The 21485-nt window shown below is 45.3% G+C and overlaps 1 protein-coding gene across 1 annotated transcript in view; it reads left to right on the top strand.

The window, feature by feature from the left end:
• ARFGEF3 (ARFGEF family member 3) overlaps positions 1–21485 on the top strand; it is a 183321-nt gene that overhangs the window by 57673 nt on the left and 104163 nt on the right. The window contains exons 5-6 of the mRNA XM_062186827.1: positions 9486–9554; positions 20210–20332. Coding sequence (XP_062042811.1) covers positions 9486–9554; positions 20210–20332 — 192 coding nt within the window. The remainder of the gene's footprint in view (positions 1–9485; positions 9555–20209; positions 20333–21485) is intronic.

The following is a 21485-nucleotide window of genomic DNA, read 5'->3' on the forward strand; positions in this document are numbered from 1 at the left end:
ATGTGATTGTGTGACTGACAGAATTAAACTATGTAGTTTGAAAAGCAAACATTCAAAGACAAAGTTTAGAATCTAGTAGAGCTAGTATGACCTAGTATAATCAAAGAGAGTGAGAGGTGCACAATTTCATTTAAGGTAGTTGAGTAAGTTGTATCAGAAGAAACGTTGCATGGGAACACTTGGAAGGAATCTCCACCTTCCACCGTGTAGATCAACAATACAAGGAGGGTAGCCTATCTGAGTTGGATGTTGCAAGGTGGGTGGGATGTTATTCCTATCCGAGAAGAAAAGTCCCAAGATGGAGAAGTGTGGATGTGAAGTGAGATCGGTGAGGAGAAGTGGATGATGAGCTGGGAAAGGAAGTTGAAGAAGATTTTAGGGTACTTGGTCAGGGTAGGCAAGAAAGTGACAGATTCACAGGCAGATGTTACACTTCAGCGGTGGGAGGAGGAGGACTTTGCAGGGTCGTTTGGGCATCAGCAGAACTGAGCCCTGGTAAAACGGCTCATTATAAGAGCCTGTGCAAGAGCTCCCCGGGACCTAGCTGAGTTGGTGGCAGAAGGAAGGGGTGAGTGCAGAAAAGTTCAAGTGCACTGAGCTGATTTGCAGAGACACAATCAGCAGCAGGTGGTGATGGGCAGTGGCATGGGCAGTGAACTGGTAAACAGGGGCAATCTAAAATGACCTCTGGACTTGTGACCAGAATTTCTGATTGAATGATGGATCTCTAGGAGCTAACTTAGGAGAGAGTGAGTTTGAGTTCTCCAATCTCTTGTACTAATTTGAAGGAACACTAATAGTATAACATTATTGGCATTCCAAAGGAGAAAAAATTGTGAATCTTAATTGATATTTTTATCTTCATTTCTGATCGAATCTATTTAGGCATTTACTGTTATACCCATGTGTATATAGATTTTATTTCTTGTTTTTCACATACCTGTAAGTCATGAGCACTTCCCACATGGCTGTATTTATTCCTCAAAGTACAGTTTTAATGGTTGCATAACGGAAAACTTCTGAGCAAGAAGTGTTTAGCTGTTTGCCATGTTACAGACCCAGTGAGGCTGATATGATTTTTCATAAGTTTGCATGTCCAGGTACGCCCATGTCTCTGTATTCTGCATCCATGGATTGAACTACCCTGGAGCAGAAATACTGAGAGAAAAAATTGCATGTGTGTTTTAACATGTGTAGATTTTTTTCTTTTTATTCCCTAAACAGTATGCTATGACAGCTATTTCTGTAGTGCTGATATTGTGTTAGGCATTACAAGTAATCTAAAGGTGATTTAAAGTATACAGGAAGATTGCATAGGTTATGAAATACTATCTCATCTAATGTAAAGGGCTTGAGCATCCTTGAATTTTGGTAAGTGCAAGAGGTCCTGGAACTAATCCCCTGTGAATAGTGCAGGGATTTCTTCCTGAAGGTTACAAACTGAAATTATGTAACAACCTCTGGGGGAAATGTTAGCATTAGAAGTACATTCATGGGGCCACCATTTTGGTGCAGTGGGTTAAGCCACTGCCTGCGGTGCCAGCATTGCCAGCATTTCATGTGGGCATTGGTTCAAGTCCCAGCTGTTCCACTTCCTATCCAGCTCCCTGCTAATGCACCTGGGAGAGCAACAGAAGATGACTCAAGTATTTGGCCCCCTGCACCCACGTGGGAGGCCCAGATGAAACTCCTAGCTTCAGCCTGGCCCAGTCCTGGCCTTTGCAGCCATTGAGGCAGTGAACTGGTAGACGGAAGATCTCTCTCTGCCTCACCTTCTCTCTCTGTAACTCTGCTTTTCAAATAAGTAAATAGATCTTTTTCTTAAAAGTATATTCATGAGGACTCTGGTTATAGATAATGATTATGAGGGTTTACCAAGAGAGAACAAAATAGGAAAATAATTTATTTTTAAGTGAATTAGTTCAATCCATTATAATTAATATTTGCATAGTTTTCCTATGAATATCATTGCCCCAGTGACTGTGCCTGCTTTGTTGCTTGTGCATGGACCGTGAGAGAAAGGGTCTGTTTCTATTTCGTGGTTGAGGTCCACTTGGAATAATTCGCACTCTATACGCAGTGAGTGCAGAGGAAGCCGGGCACCCTCTGCTCCCCACAGAAAGGCGTTTGGTGCCTCAGAATTCCATGCCTCCTACTGGATTTTCTGTCCTCGGCAGTGCCAAATCCAACAGAGTGGAAAAAAGAACTGGAACCTGTCTACAGAGAGGAATTATGCAATGATGTTTTATCAAGTTCTAAGCCAGTGTGCAAGGAGAGACCAGAAGGAAACACGTGTGAAATAACAGAGCTGAATTCTTGGCCAGAGCCGAAATCCAGGCCTCAACTGCATCTGGGATTTAGGATTTCCTCCAAACACAAGGAAAATGTAGGGCCTTCTGTAGCTGTACGTAGATTTAACATTACTTTCTTAAGCTCTAGTCATTTATTTTGTTTGGTTCGATTTACAAGTAATGTCTAATACTTTGAAAAATGAATCGCTCCAGGAAGCACTTGAGGATAAGATAATAGTTTGAGCTGAATTACTTGTCCATTCAATGTGCACCCTGCCTACCCAGGTGCCATGGGATAAACTGGATCCCTCAAATCAACTCACTTTATGATTGTACCCTTAGCTTCTCCCCTATGTTGAACTGATCAGTGATACATGCTACAGCATGTGAAGTTTAGGGTGCCATGAACTGACGTGTGCAACATGACACCTAGTGTAGTATGCGTTAGACACAGCTATGGCCTCACGGAGCACTGTGCATTCTCCCTGTCAGAGCCTTCATCACGACTTATTTTACAGCTGTCTTTGTTCTAGACATCAGCTCTGCAAGATTAGGAATTGGGTCTTTTTGTTCACCACTGTATGCCTAACATCTAGCCCTGGATCCGACCCCAAGTAACACCTCAATAAGTCTGTACTGAATGAATGAATTCGTGCATGCATGCATGCATGAAGAATGAAAGCCTGAATAATGGAGCAGACAGGTAGAAGACATGGACCTGCAGTTGCTAGCCAGTAACTTCAGAAATTGTGTCTTCATTCCTGAATTCCCTGGAAGTGGTCCTGTGGAGGATGTGCTTGGAACCTTGCCAGAAGTGATACATCTCACATAGGTTCCCAGGAATGATGGTGAATACAAAAGATGCATTCTCAGCAGAACATAACCAGAAGTACCAGGTAGAGGGATGTTTTCTAATTCTTGTGGAAGATGCTCCTTGTATGCACCCTGTGCATAGTGAGGTCCTGCCAGTTTGCTGGGCCTCCGGCGTGAGGGACCACCAAGCTACAATTGCCTTCACTAGGCCATCCAGAACTGCTGTTTAACAGGTTGAATATCCATTTTCTGAGATCCTTGAGGTCATTTGCGTAGCCTTTACCAGTTGAGCATCTTTCATCCAAAAGTCCAATATCCAAAACATTTTGAGCCTTAGGTCAGCGTTTAAAAAGTATCAGCTTTCAGAGAATTTTGGATATTTGAGGTATGAATGCTCAACCTGTACTACCTTGTATAGATGCAGAAACCACTTGTAACATGCCACACCACTTGGTTCTGAACTTCTGATTCTCAGGACAGCTGCCTTCTGTTAGCTCCATAGCTGTTATTACTACATTGTCCACTCATTTTACAATAATGGCCAGGGGCATAGTGGCACAGTCCCACTAGAACTCCGGGAGGGTGGTCACCTGTGTGGGCAGTGCATGGGCAAAACTGAGTGTGGACCAGCATTCATCACACCTCCCTACAGTGGACTGGACACAAGGTGGGGAGCACATTTCAGAAGGTCCACCTTACTACTCAGAAGCTTAGAGATCTGATGTGTGGGTGTGGAGAGGACACAGATTTAATTAGGATTTGGAAAGTTGGTGTTCAGAGAGAAGTTAATTTTGGTGCGAAAATGTTTTGAAATCTGTACTTTTTTCATAATATGCATTTTTCATGAACTTTTTGGAGGCTCATTATAGATCTAAATTGCTCCCCCAAAATGCTGTAGGAGTAAGCCTTTTAAATGTTCTGCCCACTTTGGGATTAAGTTGTATGTGCCAGAGTATGCATTTTGAATAAGGCATATCTTTGTGCTCCAAAGCATGTTATTTTAATAAGATATAAGCTTTGCAAAAATATTTAGAAATAAGAAATTATGAGATTTCAGCAGGTATAGATGGCAGGTTGATACTAAGGTTTCAAATACAACTGACCATTGTCTTTTTTTTAAGATTTAATTAAATATTCAAAAGAGTTAGAAAGAATCTTCCACCTACTGGTTCATTTCCCAAATGGCTACAACGGCCAGGGCTGAGCCAGGCAAAAGCCAGGAGCCAGGAGCTTCTTTCAGGTCTCCCACATGGGTACAGGGGCTCAAGCACTTGGACTCTCCTCCACTGCTTTCCCAAGTACAACAGCAGGGAACTGGATCAGAAATGGAGCAGCCAGGACACAAACTGTTTCCCATAAAGATGCTGGCTCTGCAGGTGGTGGCTTAATGGGCTGGACTACGGCACCAGCCCCGACCATTGCCTTTCACCTTGGGAATTCTCTTTCCTAAGTGTACTGCTGTTGACCCATGGCCCTGAAATCACTAGGGCCAATTTTTAACTTCACCTATACCTTCTTAAATATCCGCGTTATCTCTCTGACTTCCACTCAGCCTAGGAAGTGTGGCTTCAGTGATGATTTATTGGCCTGACCAGTTCGGAGATAATACGTGTGCAACACTTCACATGGGGCATTTCGGCTGATGTGCAATAAGCTTCCAGTGGACCTCTAGCCTCACAGCTGGCCTCTGCTGTCACACTTGCACGTCTTTGCTCTTGGCGTTTCCTTTGCTTTGTGCGTCTTTTCCTTTGTTTGTCATCTCATTTGCCTTCAGAATTTCTGTGTCTTCTCGACTTCAACATCATTACATTGTTCCCAATTGTGATAGCACATAGGACAGTGAGCCCTACAGTACCATTAGGCAGTAACATCTCCAGTAGAAGGTGAGATTTTTAGGTGAATGATTGTGCTTTCTTTTTATTTGTGATTGCACAGAAGCTAGAAACTTAGTAAAGAATGACTTGAAATCAATGGGAGCCTGAAAGGAAGAACACAAAGCAGAAAGTGGAATGCAAACTCCAGCAAAAGCTGCATACTTTTCAATGTGGATTATTTAACATGCCTAACTCATTTAGGTTGGAATACTGTCGATGAGCCACATCAGATGAGGCTTCTTTAACCTCAAAAAGGCAGTCGAGATATGCACCATATGTGCACTTAAAAAAAAAAAACAATGCTTTTTTTTTTCTTGTAAACATCCTTGGAGTGGGGTGGGAATTTTAAATGGGCTAAAGGACATAGACAAAGTCTCATGGTAATTGAACACTGAATCCGGCGTACAGTCATGCAGCCAGAATGTGTGTGGCTCTGACGTCACGGACCCTGCTCGCTCACGCTCTGTGTTGCAGCGCAGGGTGAGCCAGATGGAGAAACCCTGGGTGTGACTGTGGCCTGCTCTAGTGAGAGAATTAATCCAGGATGTTCTCCATCAGTAGGGCACACCTGAGACTTGTCCACATCATCGTTACCCACCTACAATGGTCCCTCTTCATTCCGAAGGTGACCATGTTAACTCCGCAAATGCTTGCAAAAGCCAGAGCTGGATCAGGCCAAATGCAGGAGCCCAAGAGCCAATCCAAGTCTTCCACGTGGGTGGCAGGGATCTAAGCACTTGAGCCAACACCTGCTGCATTTGCAGGTGTTGCAGGGTGTGCATTTGCTGGAAGCTGGATTGGAAACAGGGCAGTGACTTCAACCTAGGCACTCTGGCATGGGATGCAGGCATCCCAACTTAACCATGGCACCAAATGCCTATCCCTGGACACAACATTTTAAATTAAGGCATTGCTTCTAGCGTATAGCAACTATTCAGTGACTGGCTTGTTAAAAAGTGATTTGGGACTTTTATTAATGATTCTAATCCTTTTTTCCTCGTTGCCACTGTTTTCCTATTTTCCTCCTGGCTTGTTTCTGGCGACTGTGCCGGCAGCCTGGATAGCAAGATGCCGCCTGTCACTCAGGTTCCTGCTGTTCAGTGCTAATCTCGTCAATATGCTTTCGTGGCCCTGGGAAGGATGTATTTTCAGTGGCATCTCCCTGAATATTTAGGCGCTCCCGTTTTCCATGGTGTGAACGTGCTCAGAACGTCAAACTTTCTGCTCTCCCATTATACAACGCAAGTCGGAGGCCTCCAATGAACGTGCTGTTGCCCTATGTTCCCCATGCCCAGTCTGTGTTTTAATCCAGCCAATTAGCACTCGCTAGGCCTGGGGAACATGAACAGCTTCTTCATTTATCATTTTTGATAAGTTATTTCTGTCTGCTGCATCATCCCAGCTAGACGCATGCCCTTAATATAGCCCATGAGTCATGGGGACCCGAGCCCAGCCTGAGCCCTCTAATTAAAACCCGCAGTGCCTTCCACGCGGCACACTGCCTGAGCCCACGGGGCTGTCCTCCTGGGTCTCTTTCCTTCCACTCCTTTTCTGGCTTGGGTGGTTTTGCCATACAGCTCAGTGAGTCTGGATACTGGCAGACAGACATGAGGTATGGCAATCCATTCTTCAGAGAGCTTCCAAACAGACTGTGCTGGCAGGGTCCGGCTTGGGGATCTTCCGCGAACTGTGGCTGGAGATCTCTCTCTGCAATTGCCAGCCCTCCTTGTTACACAGGGAGTCAAACTACCAAGTCCCCCAGTGGGTCCTAATGACTGGGTTCTCACAATTCAAGGCCTTCACCCAGGCCTCCCCGTAGGGGCTGCTCCCACTTCCTGCAATGCGAAGCAGCTCTTATGCACAGAAAAGTGCTCAGATCTCGCAGACTTCCCTCTAAACCTCCCCCAGTGCACCTGCTAGGAATCCACAGAGCAATGAAGGCAGAAAGCCAATATTGGCAGATCCATAAGGAATATCAGTAATCGGCCAGTTCAGACAAATTTTTGCCATCATTGTTTTCAGATTGCAAAGTGCTCCCAGTCTCCAGTTTTTGTTGTCAGTACTTTTTTTTTTTTTTTTTGACAGGTAGAGTGGACAGTGAGAGAGAGAGAGAGAGAGAAAGGTCTTCCTTTGCCGTTGGTTCACCCTCCAATGGCCACCACGGCTGGCGCGCTGCAGCCAGCACATCACGCTGATCCAAAGGCAGGAGCCAGGTGCTTCTCCTGGTCTCCCATGGGGTGCAGGGCCCAAGCACTTGGGCCATCCTCCACTGCACTCCCGGGCCACAGCGGAGAGCTGGCCTGGAAGAGGGGCAACCGGGACAGAATCCGGCGCCCCGACTGGGACTAGAACCCAGTGTGCCGGCACCACAGGCTGAGGATTAGCCTATTGAACCGCGGCGCCAGCCCAGCTCGTTGTCAGTACTTTCAAAACCACAAGCCTAGTGTACCAAGTGCCCTCCCAAGACCACCACCCCCACCAGCTGTCTTCTCGTGCCTTCCTCCCCCTCGCCGAGAAGCGTGCATGAGAGGGAAGCTGTGCAATGTGGCAAGAGAATGACAGTAAGAGGACAGCATGGGAGAGTGCCCTGGGGGCCTTTCAGAGAGAGAAAATCCATCGGGAAGGTACAAACAAGGAAATAAGCAAGCAGTGTGCAAGACGGTTGCACGCACAGCAGTAAGCGAAAGGCAGAAATGTAGCGAGGCCGTTGCAGAGACGGGGACTGAGGAAGGCCTCTCTGGTGGCATTTGAGGTGAGGCTGAAGGAAGTCAATCAAATGAGTCAATACAAGGGGGCGGGCCTTGTGGCACAGCGGGTTAAACCGCCACTTGGGTCACTCACATCCCGGATCAGAGTGCGGGTTTGAGTCTTGGCTACCCACTCTGATCCAGCTCCCTGCTAATGAGCACCCTGGGAGGCGGCAACTGATGGCTTCCATTCTGAGGCCGCTGCTACCCAGATGGAGTTCCGAGCTGCTGGCTTTGGCCTGGCCCAGCCCCAGCTGCTGTGAGCTTTTGGAGAGTGAACCAACAAATGGAAGACCTCTGACTTTCTCTACCTCTCTCTCTCCCTCCCATTCTACCTTTTAAAATAGATAAATAAAATCTTTTAAAAAATATATAAATAAATAAACCACATGAAGAGCACAGAAGGAGCCAAAGATGGGGGTTTCAGGCCAAGGGACCGAGTCTCTGGCCAAGCCCAGGTTGGGTGCTGGTGATCCCACTGACCTCGGCATCCTTCTGTCCTCACCTTCCAGTGCCCAAAGATCCTCATTAAACCAAAGGCAGCCATTTCCCATGAGGCCAAAGTCAGTTGTTCTTGCAATCACTTTCGGCCACCGTAGCCCTGAGCCCATTTTTATTTGGCACCCACTCTTAGATTTAAGGCATCTTAAAGATCAAAGGACTTGTGACCGGGATGTGGCAAAAATGCCTGTTTTCCTTCTTCAGTTACAGATTCACATGCATTTGCTTTCTCTGAAGGGGAGCCTGTTGTGAGGGCTGGCCAAGGGAACGCCTGAGACTGAGAGACCAAGAGAGATTTCATGTCCTTTCCTACTGTTGCACTTTGGGAGCCGACTAGGTGCATGTCCTCTGTCCAGGGAATGTGTCTGGCTGTGGTGCTGGCTCCTGAACTGGCAGGCCAAGGGCAGACGTGGCTCTTGGGTTTGGAACTGGGGAGCAGGCACCAGCCATTGTGCATCTCTGTTCCACAGCCATGGAAGTCAGAAGCCAGATGAGAGGGGCAGACTCTGGCCTCTTGTCTACAAAGTTAGGAGCAACCCTTAAATGCCACGAGCTTTCATTGATCGTTCTCCTAATGAGTCTGTGTAGAACGGGAAATGTTTAACGGTTCTTCACGATCTGGCAAATGTTATGACCTTCATGTCTTTATAGCTTGGGGGAAAAGGGGACCCTGGGACTAAAAAAATAAGTAAATCCCATGCAGCATTGTGGAGGACATTACAGGAGGGAAGAGGAATGTGCCATAAAAGACTCCTCATCCCATTTGGATTTGGGCAGGGGAGAGGAACAGAAAAGTACGGTGCCCTTTGAGTCTGGGACAGAATGGAGACAGTGTGGCCTTGTGGTTCAGTGCATGGAGTCGGTGACCAGAGTTCAGACCTCAGGTGTGTTGCTTACAATTACAATTTGGTAATTCACGTGAGGTTCCTAACACCGAGCCTAGCCATTGTTCGCAGTTTCTACTATTGCTTTTTTTTATTGTTGTTGTTATGATTGGATAGCCCGCCTGGGGTGGTTGAAGAAAGGCATTTGTGGCCAGTCTTGCAGCAGTCCTTCAGTGGGCAAAGGTCAGCAGCCATTGCTTTTTAAAGTCCAAGAGCTATTTTATCAGGCAACGTGTGGCCCATACCTAGAGAGCGGGTAGGTGAGACAGAACGAAACATCAAGTACAGAAAAACGGGGCTCCATGAGTGGCGTGTGAAGCAAGTATTAATCTCTGCCTTTTTATTCCCTCGCCTCCTGCCTCTGGCGTGCGCAAGGTTTTACTGTGCATCACCTACACCCCGACGTTTGATCTGAACGGGAGTGCTGTGCTGAAGATCGCGGAGGTGAGTGCTGCTGGTGTTTGTGCTGCGGCTCGCTGCGGCTTTACCCTTACTGGAGTGAACGTGGCGTAGAACCGAGCCCCAGCGGTGGGGAGAGCCCTTCTCTGACCACTCCAGGGGCCGCTTTCCACTAAGAAACTGCTTCGTGGGAGCATGCCATGGCCACCACCCTTTGTGTGTCTCTGGGCTCCGCACGCTTGGGGCTGCTTAGCTGGAGGCCTTGATTGTGCAAGTAATAGTACTGGTTCTCCTACTCCGCTGTTCCCAGGCGTGTTGCTTTCTCGGTCTGTTTTTCCTAAGGTTCATCGAAAAGCATTGGATTTTTAAAAATGACTATGAGACCAAATTTGAGAGATGTTTGCTGATGAAAGCCAGCCCCATCTCCAAACCCCGGCAAGTGCCTTTTGTGACTGTCATTGCAAAGCCTTCTCTTTTCCATCTGCATTGTAGCCTAGAGAAATTGGTGCTTTCCAGGACTCCCAAGATGTCCAGCAGACAAGTTGGTTTCTCGATTCTCTGGCTTTTGTAAACATCACTTCCAAATTGTGTGAATATACTCAGATGGATTGGCCTTCCATTTCTTGAAAAGAATATCTATAGGATTTGTATGCCCTGATCAGAGTACACATTCAGACCCCAAAGAGGCAATGATTTTCTGTCGGAGGCCACCCGACAAACCACATGGAGACACGCAGCACTCAGTCAATTCATCACCACGTTTATTGCCTCATCGCATTCCAAGCCAAAGTAGGGGGCCCGGCGATGAGGGACTGGAGGCAGTCTCCCTAAGGAAACCCTTCAGTCTCCAGCAGCAAGCACCAAGAAACACAAGGATATATACCCCAGGCCCCATACAGATAACATTCATTGTGTGCAATCATGCATAGCACAGGAATAGAGCAAATTTACAAAGTAGCAATGATCAGGGTGCAAGCTCTGCAGATAGTGCAAAGAACATCATAAACCTTCATCAGAAGTCACATCCTGCCTGCAGGAATATGGGACGAAAAGTCTTGGAAACAGGATTAGATAAGGGACAGCCTCAGCCTGCTGCATCTCATGTTGGGCCAGGGCCACTGGCCCCGACAATTTTCTGAGTTCTGAAATGATGGGGGAAAATACATAATTGTTAGCTCTCCCTATATTAGCAGATACATGTTCCTTTTATGATGGTATGTGTTTCAGTTCATGAACTACAGGTAGAAAAATTTTATGTGTATCAAAAGCGAACAGTGGCTCATCAACTGATTCGTCACATTAACATAAATCACTTTTCAAATATATGTCTCTGGAGATAAAACACTTTCTTTTTTTAAGATTTATTTATTTATTTGAAAGTCAGAGTTACACAAAGATAGAGGATAGGCAGAGAGAGAGAGAGAGAGTCCTCCAATCAATGGTTCACTCCCCAATTGGCTGCAATGGCAGGAAATGCGCCGATCCGAAGCCAGGAGCCAGGAGCTTCCTTCCAGTCTCCCATGCTGGTGCAGGGGCCCAAGGACTTGGGCCATCCTCCACTGCTTTCCCAGGCCATAGCGGAGAGCTGGATCGGAAGAGGAGCAGCCGGGACTAGAACTAGCACCCATATGGGATGCAGGCGCTTCAGGCCAGGGCATTAACCCGCTGTACCACAGCGCTGGCCCTGATAAAACACTTTCTTTAACACATTTATAAGTTTTACTCTACATAAGTGATGAAAGGAATAGTTGAGTTTTTTAGTTGATCGCAAACTGACACCTGTGAGTACTCCGATTGTTTGCAGGTTCACTTTTCCAAGGACACTGTCATTTCTGAAAGGAGCAAGAAGCAGCCCAGCGTGTAAGAGGCTGGTCTTCCCCTTGCCACCTGAAGGAAAATGACATTCGGTGTGTCACTGCCCAGGAGCAGGGACAGTAAGGAGTCCTAACACCCTCGGGAGGTGAGGGCTGCCAAGGAGCCCCAGCTACTCACAGAGAAGCGGGGAAGGTTGTGTTGATCATCGTCACAGGAATCTACGTTTGGACGTAAATCTCTGCGTGATGCTGAATGCGATTCCCGGGGCCGGCACGTGGCTCACTTGGCTAATCCTCCGCCTGAGACGCTGGAATCCCATGTGGGCCCCAGGTCCTAGTCCCGGTTGCTTCTCTTCCAGTCCAGCTCTCTGCTGTGGCCCGGGAAGGCAGTGGAGGATGGCCCAAGTGCTTGGGCACCTGCACCCACATGGGAGACCAGGAGGAAGCACCTGGCTCCTGGCTTCGGATTGGTGCAACGCGGGCCGTAGCGGCCATTTGGGGGGTGAACCAACAGAAGGAAGACCTTTCTCTCTGTCTCTCCCTCTCACTGTCTGTAGCTCTACCTGTCAAATAAATAAAATTAAAAATCTTTAAAAAAAAAAAAAAGAATGCGATTCCCGAGCACTGAGCACACACAGCCATGGTCAGCCCAAGTAGCATTCGCTGAGAGTATCTGGAAGCTAGCAGAAGACTCGGCAGCCCTGTCCAGCTAGGGTGACACAACCAAGTGCAGTTGGCTTGACCCAAACCACAAAGGAAAAAAATCTTAGCCTAAGAACAGTCTATGAAAAAAGAATGGGCTAATCAGTCCACCAAATGGATGAGGAGCCTGGCTCTCTCGGCTCCTGGTGGTGTTGGCTTGGAGACCTCTCCTGCCTCCTGCTCGCTCTCTGTAAAAGCAACCAGCAAGTAGTCCCTGTGTCGTCATGTGGCTGTGCCAATTAGACATGAGAGACACAATCCAAGTAGGAAGCTTTATTGTGCGGGTCCAGTAATTAGTTAATGTTTTGCATGGTCACTTTTGAAATGTGGAAGCCATCTATAAAAACACCTTGGAATAAGCCATTTGACACTCTGTGCAAGGGGGGAGAAGGAATCTTGCTGTCTCTGCTTTCTCACTGCAGCATTCACTGGCCATGATGCAAGGACAATGTTTGCACTAAAACCTGTTGAACTGGAAATGGGAACTGTACTTAGGTATGAAAAAACCGAGACTGTTTCCTCAAAGTACTGCTGAACCTATCAAAAAGTAATTAAGCTCTTAAATTGTAAGCGAGCAGCCTTCATTTGTGTTTCTAACGTTAACTTTCTTAATTAAATGGAAATAATGAACGTTTTTCAGAATGGCGCAATACAGGGAAAAATAAGAAATACTACCAAATTGTAAAATGGACAATTATGAAATACCTAGCAAGTGTTTTCTGTTCAACTCCATGAGCAATCAGTACTAAAACTCCATATGGATACCTAATCCTTCTCTTCGCTGATTGAAAGCTGAGCCGAAGACTTGTCTTAGTCTTATTCCCAGATTAGCAAATACATCGAGTTTTCAAAGGACAGCTTACCCTAATGTTGGGAGAACTGCAGAGCACAAATTGCTGGAGTCTTGGGATAAAGGAAAAGATGGGACCGTGGCCAGTAACACCCTGAAGCCACTTTGAAGATGGCTAATGTTGCTTTTCCGCTGGGAAGATTTGGGACATGTTTTCATGCCTGCTGAAGGCTCTTCTCTGGATTTATCAACAGCACAAAGCCTAGTTGTCAATGTGTATTTGCTGGTTTGAGCTGGCCGACTCATGGAAACTTTATAGTCTGCTACTGTAGCCTGTTGGCAGCTTCAAGCAAATTCTGCCTCAAAGCCCCTTGTTTTTTCCTCTAAGATTCATACTTTTAGGAAACTTCCTTTTTCACTCCTTCCAGTCATCTCCCTCTCTCTCTCTCCATTCCAAAACATTGGTTAATATTCATAGCTGCTAGTTGTTGAGTGCATACAGCATGACAATAAATAGCACTTGGTATTTGCTCTTTTTAAATCTCTGTCACAACCTAGCTAGATTAGAACCCCAAGGAAAGTGAGGCTGATTGACTTGGCCAAGTTCCTATTGCTCTACATTCAAATCCAGATTTTTTACATTGCAAACATGTGCTGTGAGCCATTATGCTATATTATTTCCTGGCTATCTTTGGTCTTGGAAAATGTTCGCAGAATCTTGCCATAAAAAATTTTGACAACCAAATGAAATTCTTACAAGTCTTATCTTTGGACATTTACTTTTACTGAGGTATTTACTTAGGTAACTGCTACATGGTGCTTTTATGAAGCAGATGTATGGATGCAGTTACTTTTTTTTTTCTTGTGACCATAGAGTGAAGTAGCGATTAGGAATATGCCACTGTCTTGTCTATCTTTACACCTTAATCATTTATATTTCGTAAGTATTAATTATCAGAGGATTTAGAGTTTAGTAAGAGTTCTGCTTGTTACCCTGGACAGCCTAAAAAGTGTTGCAGCTAACAGCAAAGATTCTGATTAAGCTGTTCTGGTTGTCACTAAAGTAGTTTTTTTAAGAATATATTTATTTTTTGTTTTATTTGAAAGGCAAAGTTACAGAGAGAGGAAGAGAGACAGAACCAGTAATTGTCCATCTACTGGTTCACTCCCCCAAACAGATGCAATGCCAGGGATGGGCTAAGCTGAAGCCAGGAGCTTCTTCCGGGTCTTCCATGTGGATGCAGGCGCCCAAGCACTTGAGCTATCCTCTGCTGCTTTCCCAGGCGCATTACAGGGAACTGGATCAGAAGTGGAGCAGCTGGATCCTGAACTGGCACCCATGTAGAATGCCAGCACCACAGGCAGAGGTTTAAACTGTTACACCACAATGCCGGCCCCTAAATTGGAATTATTTTTTAAATTGAACTGATTTATAACTCTTGAAATATTCAGTGACACCCTTTTTACTCAGGTTGGGTGACATGATTTCTGAGATAGCCTTCCAGTAAAGTATTCTACACTGAAGGAGCAGCTTCCAGATATAATCCAGAAATCAAGTGCACAGTGGACCTGATCCACTGACCTTGGAAGCATCCTGCAGTTCTGAGATCAGGAGGTGTCGCCCACCTCCTGGCAAGAACATCACCAGAGGGAGCGAGGAGGCCAGCACAGATCAGTGGAGATCACCAGAGGCAGGGAAAAGCCCCATTCTTAGGGGCTTCGCTGCCCCTCCCCAAAGGCTTCCTGTACTTTTCTGAGGCCCAGCTTTTTTATTCTGGCTTGATGCCTCTCAGGCGTCTGTTTCCTGGCTACTTCTGGCTGCATGGGCTGTGAGCAAGCCATGGCTTCTGCAAGGAGTCCACACACCTTCCTTGAGCCCCTGGCTGTCGGACTCTGAGGCCTTATTTGTGAGGGTTGGAAGTCTGCGGGATGTTGGAGCTCCGCGGGGTTCTCTCTGCTTCTCTTTGGACAGAAGCTGGGTCTCAGGACGCCATCTGCTTCTGCCTGCAGAGGTGCAGGACTGATAGGTTGAGGCATCCTGAGCCATTTTCATAAACCAGCCAAGCCAAGAACGTAGAGAAGGAAGAGGACTGTGACAGTGATAGTCACAGTTGTCCATGAAAACCTGGCACTGAAAGAACTTCCTTATGAATTGAGATCCAAAAGGAAAACCAGCAAAATTCCCTACCTGGAGTGATGATCAGACTTGCTTATATTCGCACATGTTTCCTTGGAATGATACAACTTCAGCCCTCGGTGTGGGTGCATGTTTGTATCTTCAGGACTCATGTGGTCACGTCCCTCCTGTCACGCTCACCTGGCAAAGCTGTTCACCTGTCTTAGGAAGAAAGCACCTTGCAGAAAGAATCAGAAACAGCTTAGCAACTGGGTTGTCACCTGAGATTCCCCATGGAGCTGAGACTTAAGAGTGACGACCAAAATTTGCTTTGGTTCCAACGTGAGCAACAAGAGCTGGTCTTCCCTAGAGAGAAGACATTTCCTCTGCTTCCTTGGAGCTTAACTTCTGACCTTTTCTATATTTTTTAATGACCATAAACCAGTTGGCATTGCTACACAATTTTTCCAACTGGAAATATCCTAGCTCTTCTTCTGGAACGTCATACTCAGTATTATGCACTATTTGGAAAAAAAAAAAAAAACAGTGCCGTCACCCCCATTCAGATGAGACAGAGAAGGTAAAGGCATAGTTCAGCAACATGTACATTGTAAAGCTAAGCCAGCATCTATCATGGCAAGTTGAAAATACGTGGTCACTGTGGCTGATGCCTATTGAATGTCTACTACACCCCACTATGCTGCTTCGCAGTTAATCTTGTAATTCCACCCTGGGTCTGGCCAGTACTGTTACTAGCAGCCTGCTGACACAATGATGTAAAACTTTGGTTGCTTCTGGATGGCCTGCAGGCTGGTGTTTCTTGCTCTGTTTTTCTGTCTGCTCTAGGGGTGTGTCCTGCTTCATTAACCATTGTATCTTTGCTCTCAGCTGTGTTTAGCATGTCGTAAAACTGGATGTCCACAAATGCATGACATGATCACAGTGTCCATTGTGAGCCTCCTCACTGCCCTGTGTCTCCGTGCCTTCCCTGGTCATCAGGGGCCTGTGGCTTTTCACAAGGTATTTGATGCGGTCCAACCTCCGACAGAGGCACAGGACTGGGGCTTTTCAAGCTTCAGTTCTCCATGATGAAAGCCGAGGGCATGGGGAGGTAGATCCAAGACGGGGGAGACAGAAAGATGAATTTACAAGCTGTTTCTAGACACTCTGCCTGCCTTTGGGCTTGGTATTCTCTTAGCTTCTCTGATCCAGGGTACTCTGATTAGTACTGCCCTGAGGTGCAGGAAGAACAAACATTCACATGATGAAAATTGTTGGCCTTGAATTCAGGGGTCAAGTTTAAATGGAAACCCTAACTCTGTGAACCCTATTGGCTTACCAAATTATTATTATTACAGCAAGCTTAAAGAACTATTCTTCCAAAGTCATTAAGATAGCTGCTACGCATTTCTTTCTGGGTACCTAAAGCTAGTAATACCATCAACTACCTGGTAATGTTATATTTAACAAGACATCCTCTTGTCATACTCTGTATTTAAATGTGCAACCTTAGCAGAATGAACTACTTACATTAGTTCTTACTTTTAGCTTAGTAAACAGTCACATGTTTTCCCTTGATAGAATACCTCATGCAATAAGTTGTCTCCGTTATAAAACTAAAACCAGTGGTGACATTACAACCCACAACAACACATTTGATGTTTGGGAAGTTCTCGTCTGTTTAAGCACTGTTATATAAAAGCCTACTCCTCATCTGTGCTTTTTTCATGGGTCTAAAGTGATTGCTGGGAGTTTTAAAGGGAGATTGTGTAGTCGGTGTGGCTCTAAATAGTCAAGAGAATTTATATTAAATCTGTGGTTCAGCTCTCAAAATAGCTACTCTTTCATCTTTAATGCTTTTGAAGCTTAAAATTTCCCCTAAATTTATAAAATGCCAGAGTTTAGAGCCCAGAAAGATCAACTGTTATATAGACTTCTTGGGAAAATGTAGGCTAGCAAGAAGACTGTTAAATTATGAGCTGCAAAGGGTGCTGGTTTGCCTAATTTGGCTATGGAGAATTTGGTTCATCAGAGTGAAACACTGCACTCATTTGAATGCATTTGCAGTGTTTTAAACCATTTCATCACATGCAAAAAGGATGAAAACATTTTTCAAGCTGTGTACAAATTATTGTACCTTTAATCCATTATACTCAGCAGTCATCACTTGAGAAAATGAATTTAAAATCCACGAGTTCTAAATAGTCTTATAAAAAGTACTGTAACTTATTCTTTAACTATAAGATGAGTTTATCTAGGCTACTTTCCAAATACAGTATTAAATTTCAAATGTTCCTTTGAAGTGTTAAGTATTCAATAGAAGATAGATTAAACTTAAAAAATATTTACTTTGCACCTGGTTAATTTTACAAAAGGATTATTATAGTGAGGCCTGGCAAAAAAAAACTCCTTGGCTTAAACAGCCATAGCCTCAAAAAATAACATTTAGTCTCTGGGCTGGTTTTTTTTTTATTTTTTTTTTTTAAGATTTTGTTTATTTGCTTGAAAGGTAGAGTTACAGACAGAGAGGGAGAGACAGATCTTTCATCTGCTGGTTCACTCTCCAAATGGCCGAATTGGTAGAGCTGGGCCAATCTGGAGCCAGGAGCCTCTTCCAGGTCTCCCATGCAGGTGCAGGGGCCCAAGCACTTGGGCCATCTTCTACTGCTTTCCCAGGCCACAGCAGAGAGCTGGATCGGAAGAGGAATATATGGGACACAAACTGGCGCCCATATGGGACACTGACACCACAGGTGGAGGCTTAGCCCACTCCGCCACAGCACTGGCCCCTGGGGGCAGTTTTTGGTTCAGTGGTTAAGATGCTGCCTTGCGGGGGTTGGTGTTGTGGCACAGTGGGTCAAGCTGTCACTTGCGATGCCCAGCATCCCCTATCAGAGTGCTGGTTCAAGTCCAGGCTGCTGTTTCCGATCCAGCTCGCGGCTAATGCACGTGGGAAGACAGCAGAGGATGGCTCCCTGCTACCTGTGTGGGAAACCAGGATAGAATCCTTGGCTCCTGGCTTCAAGCTGGGCTGTTGCAGCCACTTGGGGAATGAACCAGCAGATGGAAAATCTCTTTCTTTCTGTCTCTCTCTGTTGCTCTACCTCTCAAGTAAATAAGTAAATACTTATTTAAAAAAAAGACACTGCTTGGTATATACCTTCATTCCATATTAGAGTGCCTGGGTTTGAATCCCCACTTCACTTTGAAATTCTAGTTTCTTGCTATTGTACACCCTGGGAGGCAGCAGGTGATGGCTTAAGTACTTGAGTCCATGTTACCCATGTGGGAGACCTAGACTGAATTTTGGACTCCTGGCCCAGGCTGGCCCAGCCCTAGCTGTTCACAGCAAGTAGGGAGTGAACCAGCTGTTTCTCTGTCTAAAATGAAGAGAAATTTAAATGAATAATAAATTATTTTAAATATAGTCCCTTTCCCATATCTTTTGTCAATCAATAAATTCAATTTGCCATTCAAGTGGGAACCTTGTAAATTTCTTAGTTTAAGAGGCAGAGATACAAAGAGAGCTCCTGTCCCCTGGTTCACTCCTCAGATGCCCACAGTGGCAGAGGAGTGACCAAAACCTGGAGCCTGGAATTCAATCCATGTCTCCCAAGTATTTGAGCTATCAAAACTGCCTCCCAAGGTCCACATTAGCAGGAAGCCAGAATCAGGAGCCAGAGCCAGGAACCCAACCCAGGTACGTGAGTGCCTTAACCACTAGACCAAAAACTCAACCCCAGAGCTCTGTATTTTCATTGTAGATAATCTTAAAACTATTCCTAGGAAAGTAATTTAGGTCCATTAAATCAGTTTTTGGTCTTTGTCTAAGTATGCTTTATAGGAGCTCGAAGGATAGAATTTCTTATGGAGAGAAATAAGTAGGCATATTTAAAACATGCCTTAACTGGCCCATCTCCACAGGTTCCAGAAATATGAAAGGTCATTTAGCATCATCAACCTGAAAGGGCAGGTGTTTTAACATTGGGGTTTCTCCATGCTCTTAGCCACCAAGACCTCTTCTTAGGTTCCAGGAGACACTGACTCACAAGCCACCAAGGGGCCACAGCTGGCATTCTGTTCACTTGGTGACACACAGGAGTGGAAATGGGACAGTGTTAACATTGACTCTGACCAAGGTCTTCACAGCAGTTCCAAGGCTGTCTATGGCTTTCAGGTAGCAGTGTAGGTGGGAGAAGCCACAGCAGTAGGGGCAGGGGCAGGGTCTCCTTGGCTTAGGAACCCACACTTCTTTTTTTTTTTTTTTTTTTTTTTTTAGACAGAGTGGATAGTGAGAGAGAGAGAGACAGAGAGAAAGGTCTTCCTTTGCCATTGGTTCACCCTCCAATGGCCGCTGCGGCTGGCGCATTGCGCTGATCCGAAGCCAGGAACCAGGTGCTTATCTTGGTCTCCCATGTGGGTGCAGGGCCCAAGGACTTGGGCCATCCTCCACTGCACTCCCTGGCCATAGCAGAGAGCTAGCCTGGAAGAGGGGCAACCGGGATAGAATCCGGCACCCCAACCAGGCCTAGAACCCGGTGTGCCGGCGCCGCAAGGCGGAGGATTAGCCTGTTAAGCCACGGCGCTGGCCAGGAACCCACACTTCTTAAACAACTCTGTGAGCAAAACCTGCACAAGGGCCCCCCAGAGGATGTGATCAATTATGAGAGTCACTGCGCCCAGGGAAGCCTACACTTGCAGCATCCCACCTGGTGTTTAGTCTGGACACACGGGTAATCCCAGTTCAGGTGCACTTTAGTAAGCAGGAAACATTTTTACCAAAAGCCATGCTGTGTAAAAACACAGTCAACGTCCTGCCTTTATCAGGTTTCCAGAAGAACACAGCCGGAGAGGAAACCCAAGGTCACGCTCATTTATAGAACAGGACAAAGGGTTTCGCCCACCCTCTACCCACACCTTATGACCAATGGATTTGTAGATTCCGTTCTGTTTTGCCATGATGGAAGCATTTTCTGGTTAATTTCCAGCAACCTGGATTTGTTCTAGACAGAATTATATGGCACAACTGAAAACCACTAATTTGGTTTTTTCTTCTGATGTTGGGAAGAGTAAAGTTGTAAGAATGGCCATCTTTAGGGAAACAGTTTTTCCTCTATGCTTAAAAACACACTTCCAGGGATTTTAAATATGTTCAGTCATTTTAATTCATCAGGCTAACTTTCTAAGAGGGATTTGATATCTTGGGTTCCTGCCAAAGAACCGTGGCAATGAACGTGTCTCCACAAGTGCATGTGTTGCTGTGTTATTTCTTGACCAGGTCTGCATTGAGACCTACACGTGTAGCTGTCACCAGCGTAGCATCAACACTGCCGTGCGGGCCACTCTCAGTCAAATGCTCAGCGACTTGACCCTGCAGTTGCGACAAAGGCAGGAGAATACGGTGAGCTGGCTGCACTCCCCTGTCATCTCGGAACTGGCTGTGTGTCCTTGTCCCCGGCCCCAGCCCTCCTGTCACAGTGGTGTCCTACAGGAAACTCTAGAAATGGTTTGCTTGTTTTAGAAGAACCTTTCTTCCTTAAATTATGCTCTTTTGATTGTTGCTTTAAAAGCTAGTTTGTTTGTTTGTTTGTTTGTTTGTTTTTATGGTTTCAAATGTTTTAGTCCTTGCTTTAAAATTTATTTTTAAATCATTTTTTGAAAAAAATTGACTTTTTAAATCCCTTTTCTCCCATTGAAATTTTGCCTTGAAAATTAGCAAGATATAATGAATGCTGGAAGTAGATAGGAAATTAAGAAAAAGGAATTCTCATTCATGACATGCCTTGGGGTGTGGGTTCCCTTTGTCACCTCTCAGCTGTGAGCATCAGGGCAGAGCAAACCCTGCCTCCTCTCTATCATCAGGGCCCACTTCAGCTTTGCAATCTACATTTGAGCAGATTGTCCAAAACAAGTATTCTCAAGGAAAACGTGAATAGAATTGGCTCCTTATGTACCTTGTCTTCCAGGAGTGTTCATGACAGAATGAATCCTCTTTAAAATTGGTGCCTTGTGTATTTCAAATTTGCATCTGGAATAATTCAGATGAAAATCCTGATAAAATCTACAATATGTGTTCTGCAACGGCGTTTGCTACTTTCTTTTCTCTAGAAAATCTCAGTTGCGGTTCAGAATATCTCAGAAATTAATTCTGTACCAATTAATATTTTATGCTTAACTTGAATTATTTCTCATGTTTTAATCTGTAGCAAATCATGGAATGGAGGGGAGCCCTGTAGATCATTAAGTAGAATTCTTTGATTTCTCCATTTACAATGAGAGCATGCAGCCCAGAGACATGAAATTCAAGTCTGAAATGAATCAGCTTATTGGAGAAAGAGCCAGAGCTTAAGCCCTGCTCACTGACTCCCAGGACAGGTTCTTAGCTTGGGTGCCGGCAACCAGCGTGGAAAACAATACGGAAAAAGCTTTTGATTTTTTTTTCTTTTGTGTTTGCTATTTCCAAAATCCAAATTTCTCTTTAAAACATTGTTTTAACTTGAGACATTTTTATTGTTTTAGCTTACCCTCTGTTAAAAATGATTTTTTGTACTCAG

The sequence above is a fragment of the Lepus europaeus genome, chromosome 3, assembly GCF_033115175.1.
Source record: "Lepus europaeus isolate LE1 chromosome 3, mLepTim1.pri, whole genome shotgun sequence".
NCBI classification, from domain to species: domain Eukaryota; kingdom Metazoa; phylum Chordata; class Mammalia; order Lagomorpha; family Leporidae; genus Lepus; species Lepus europaeus.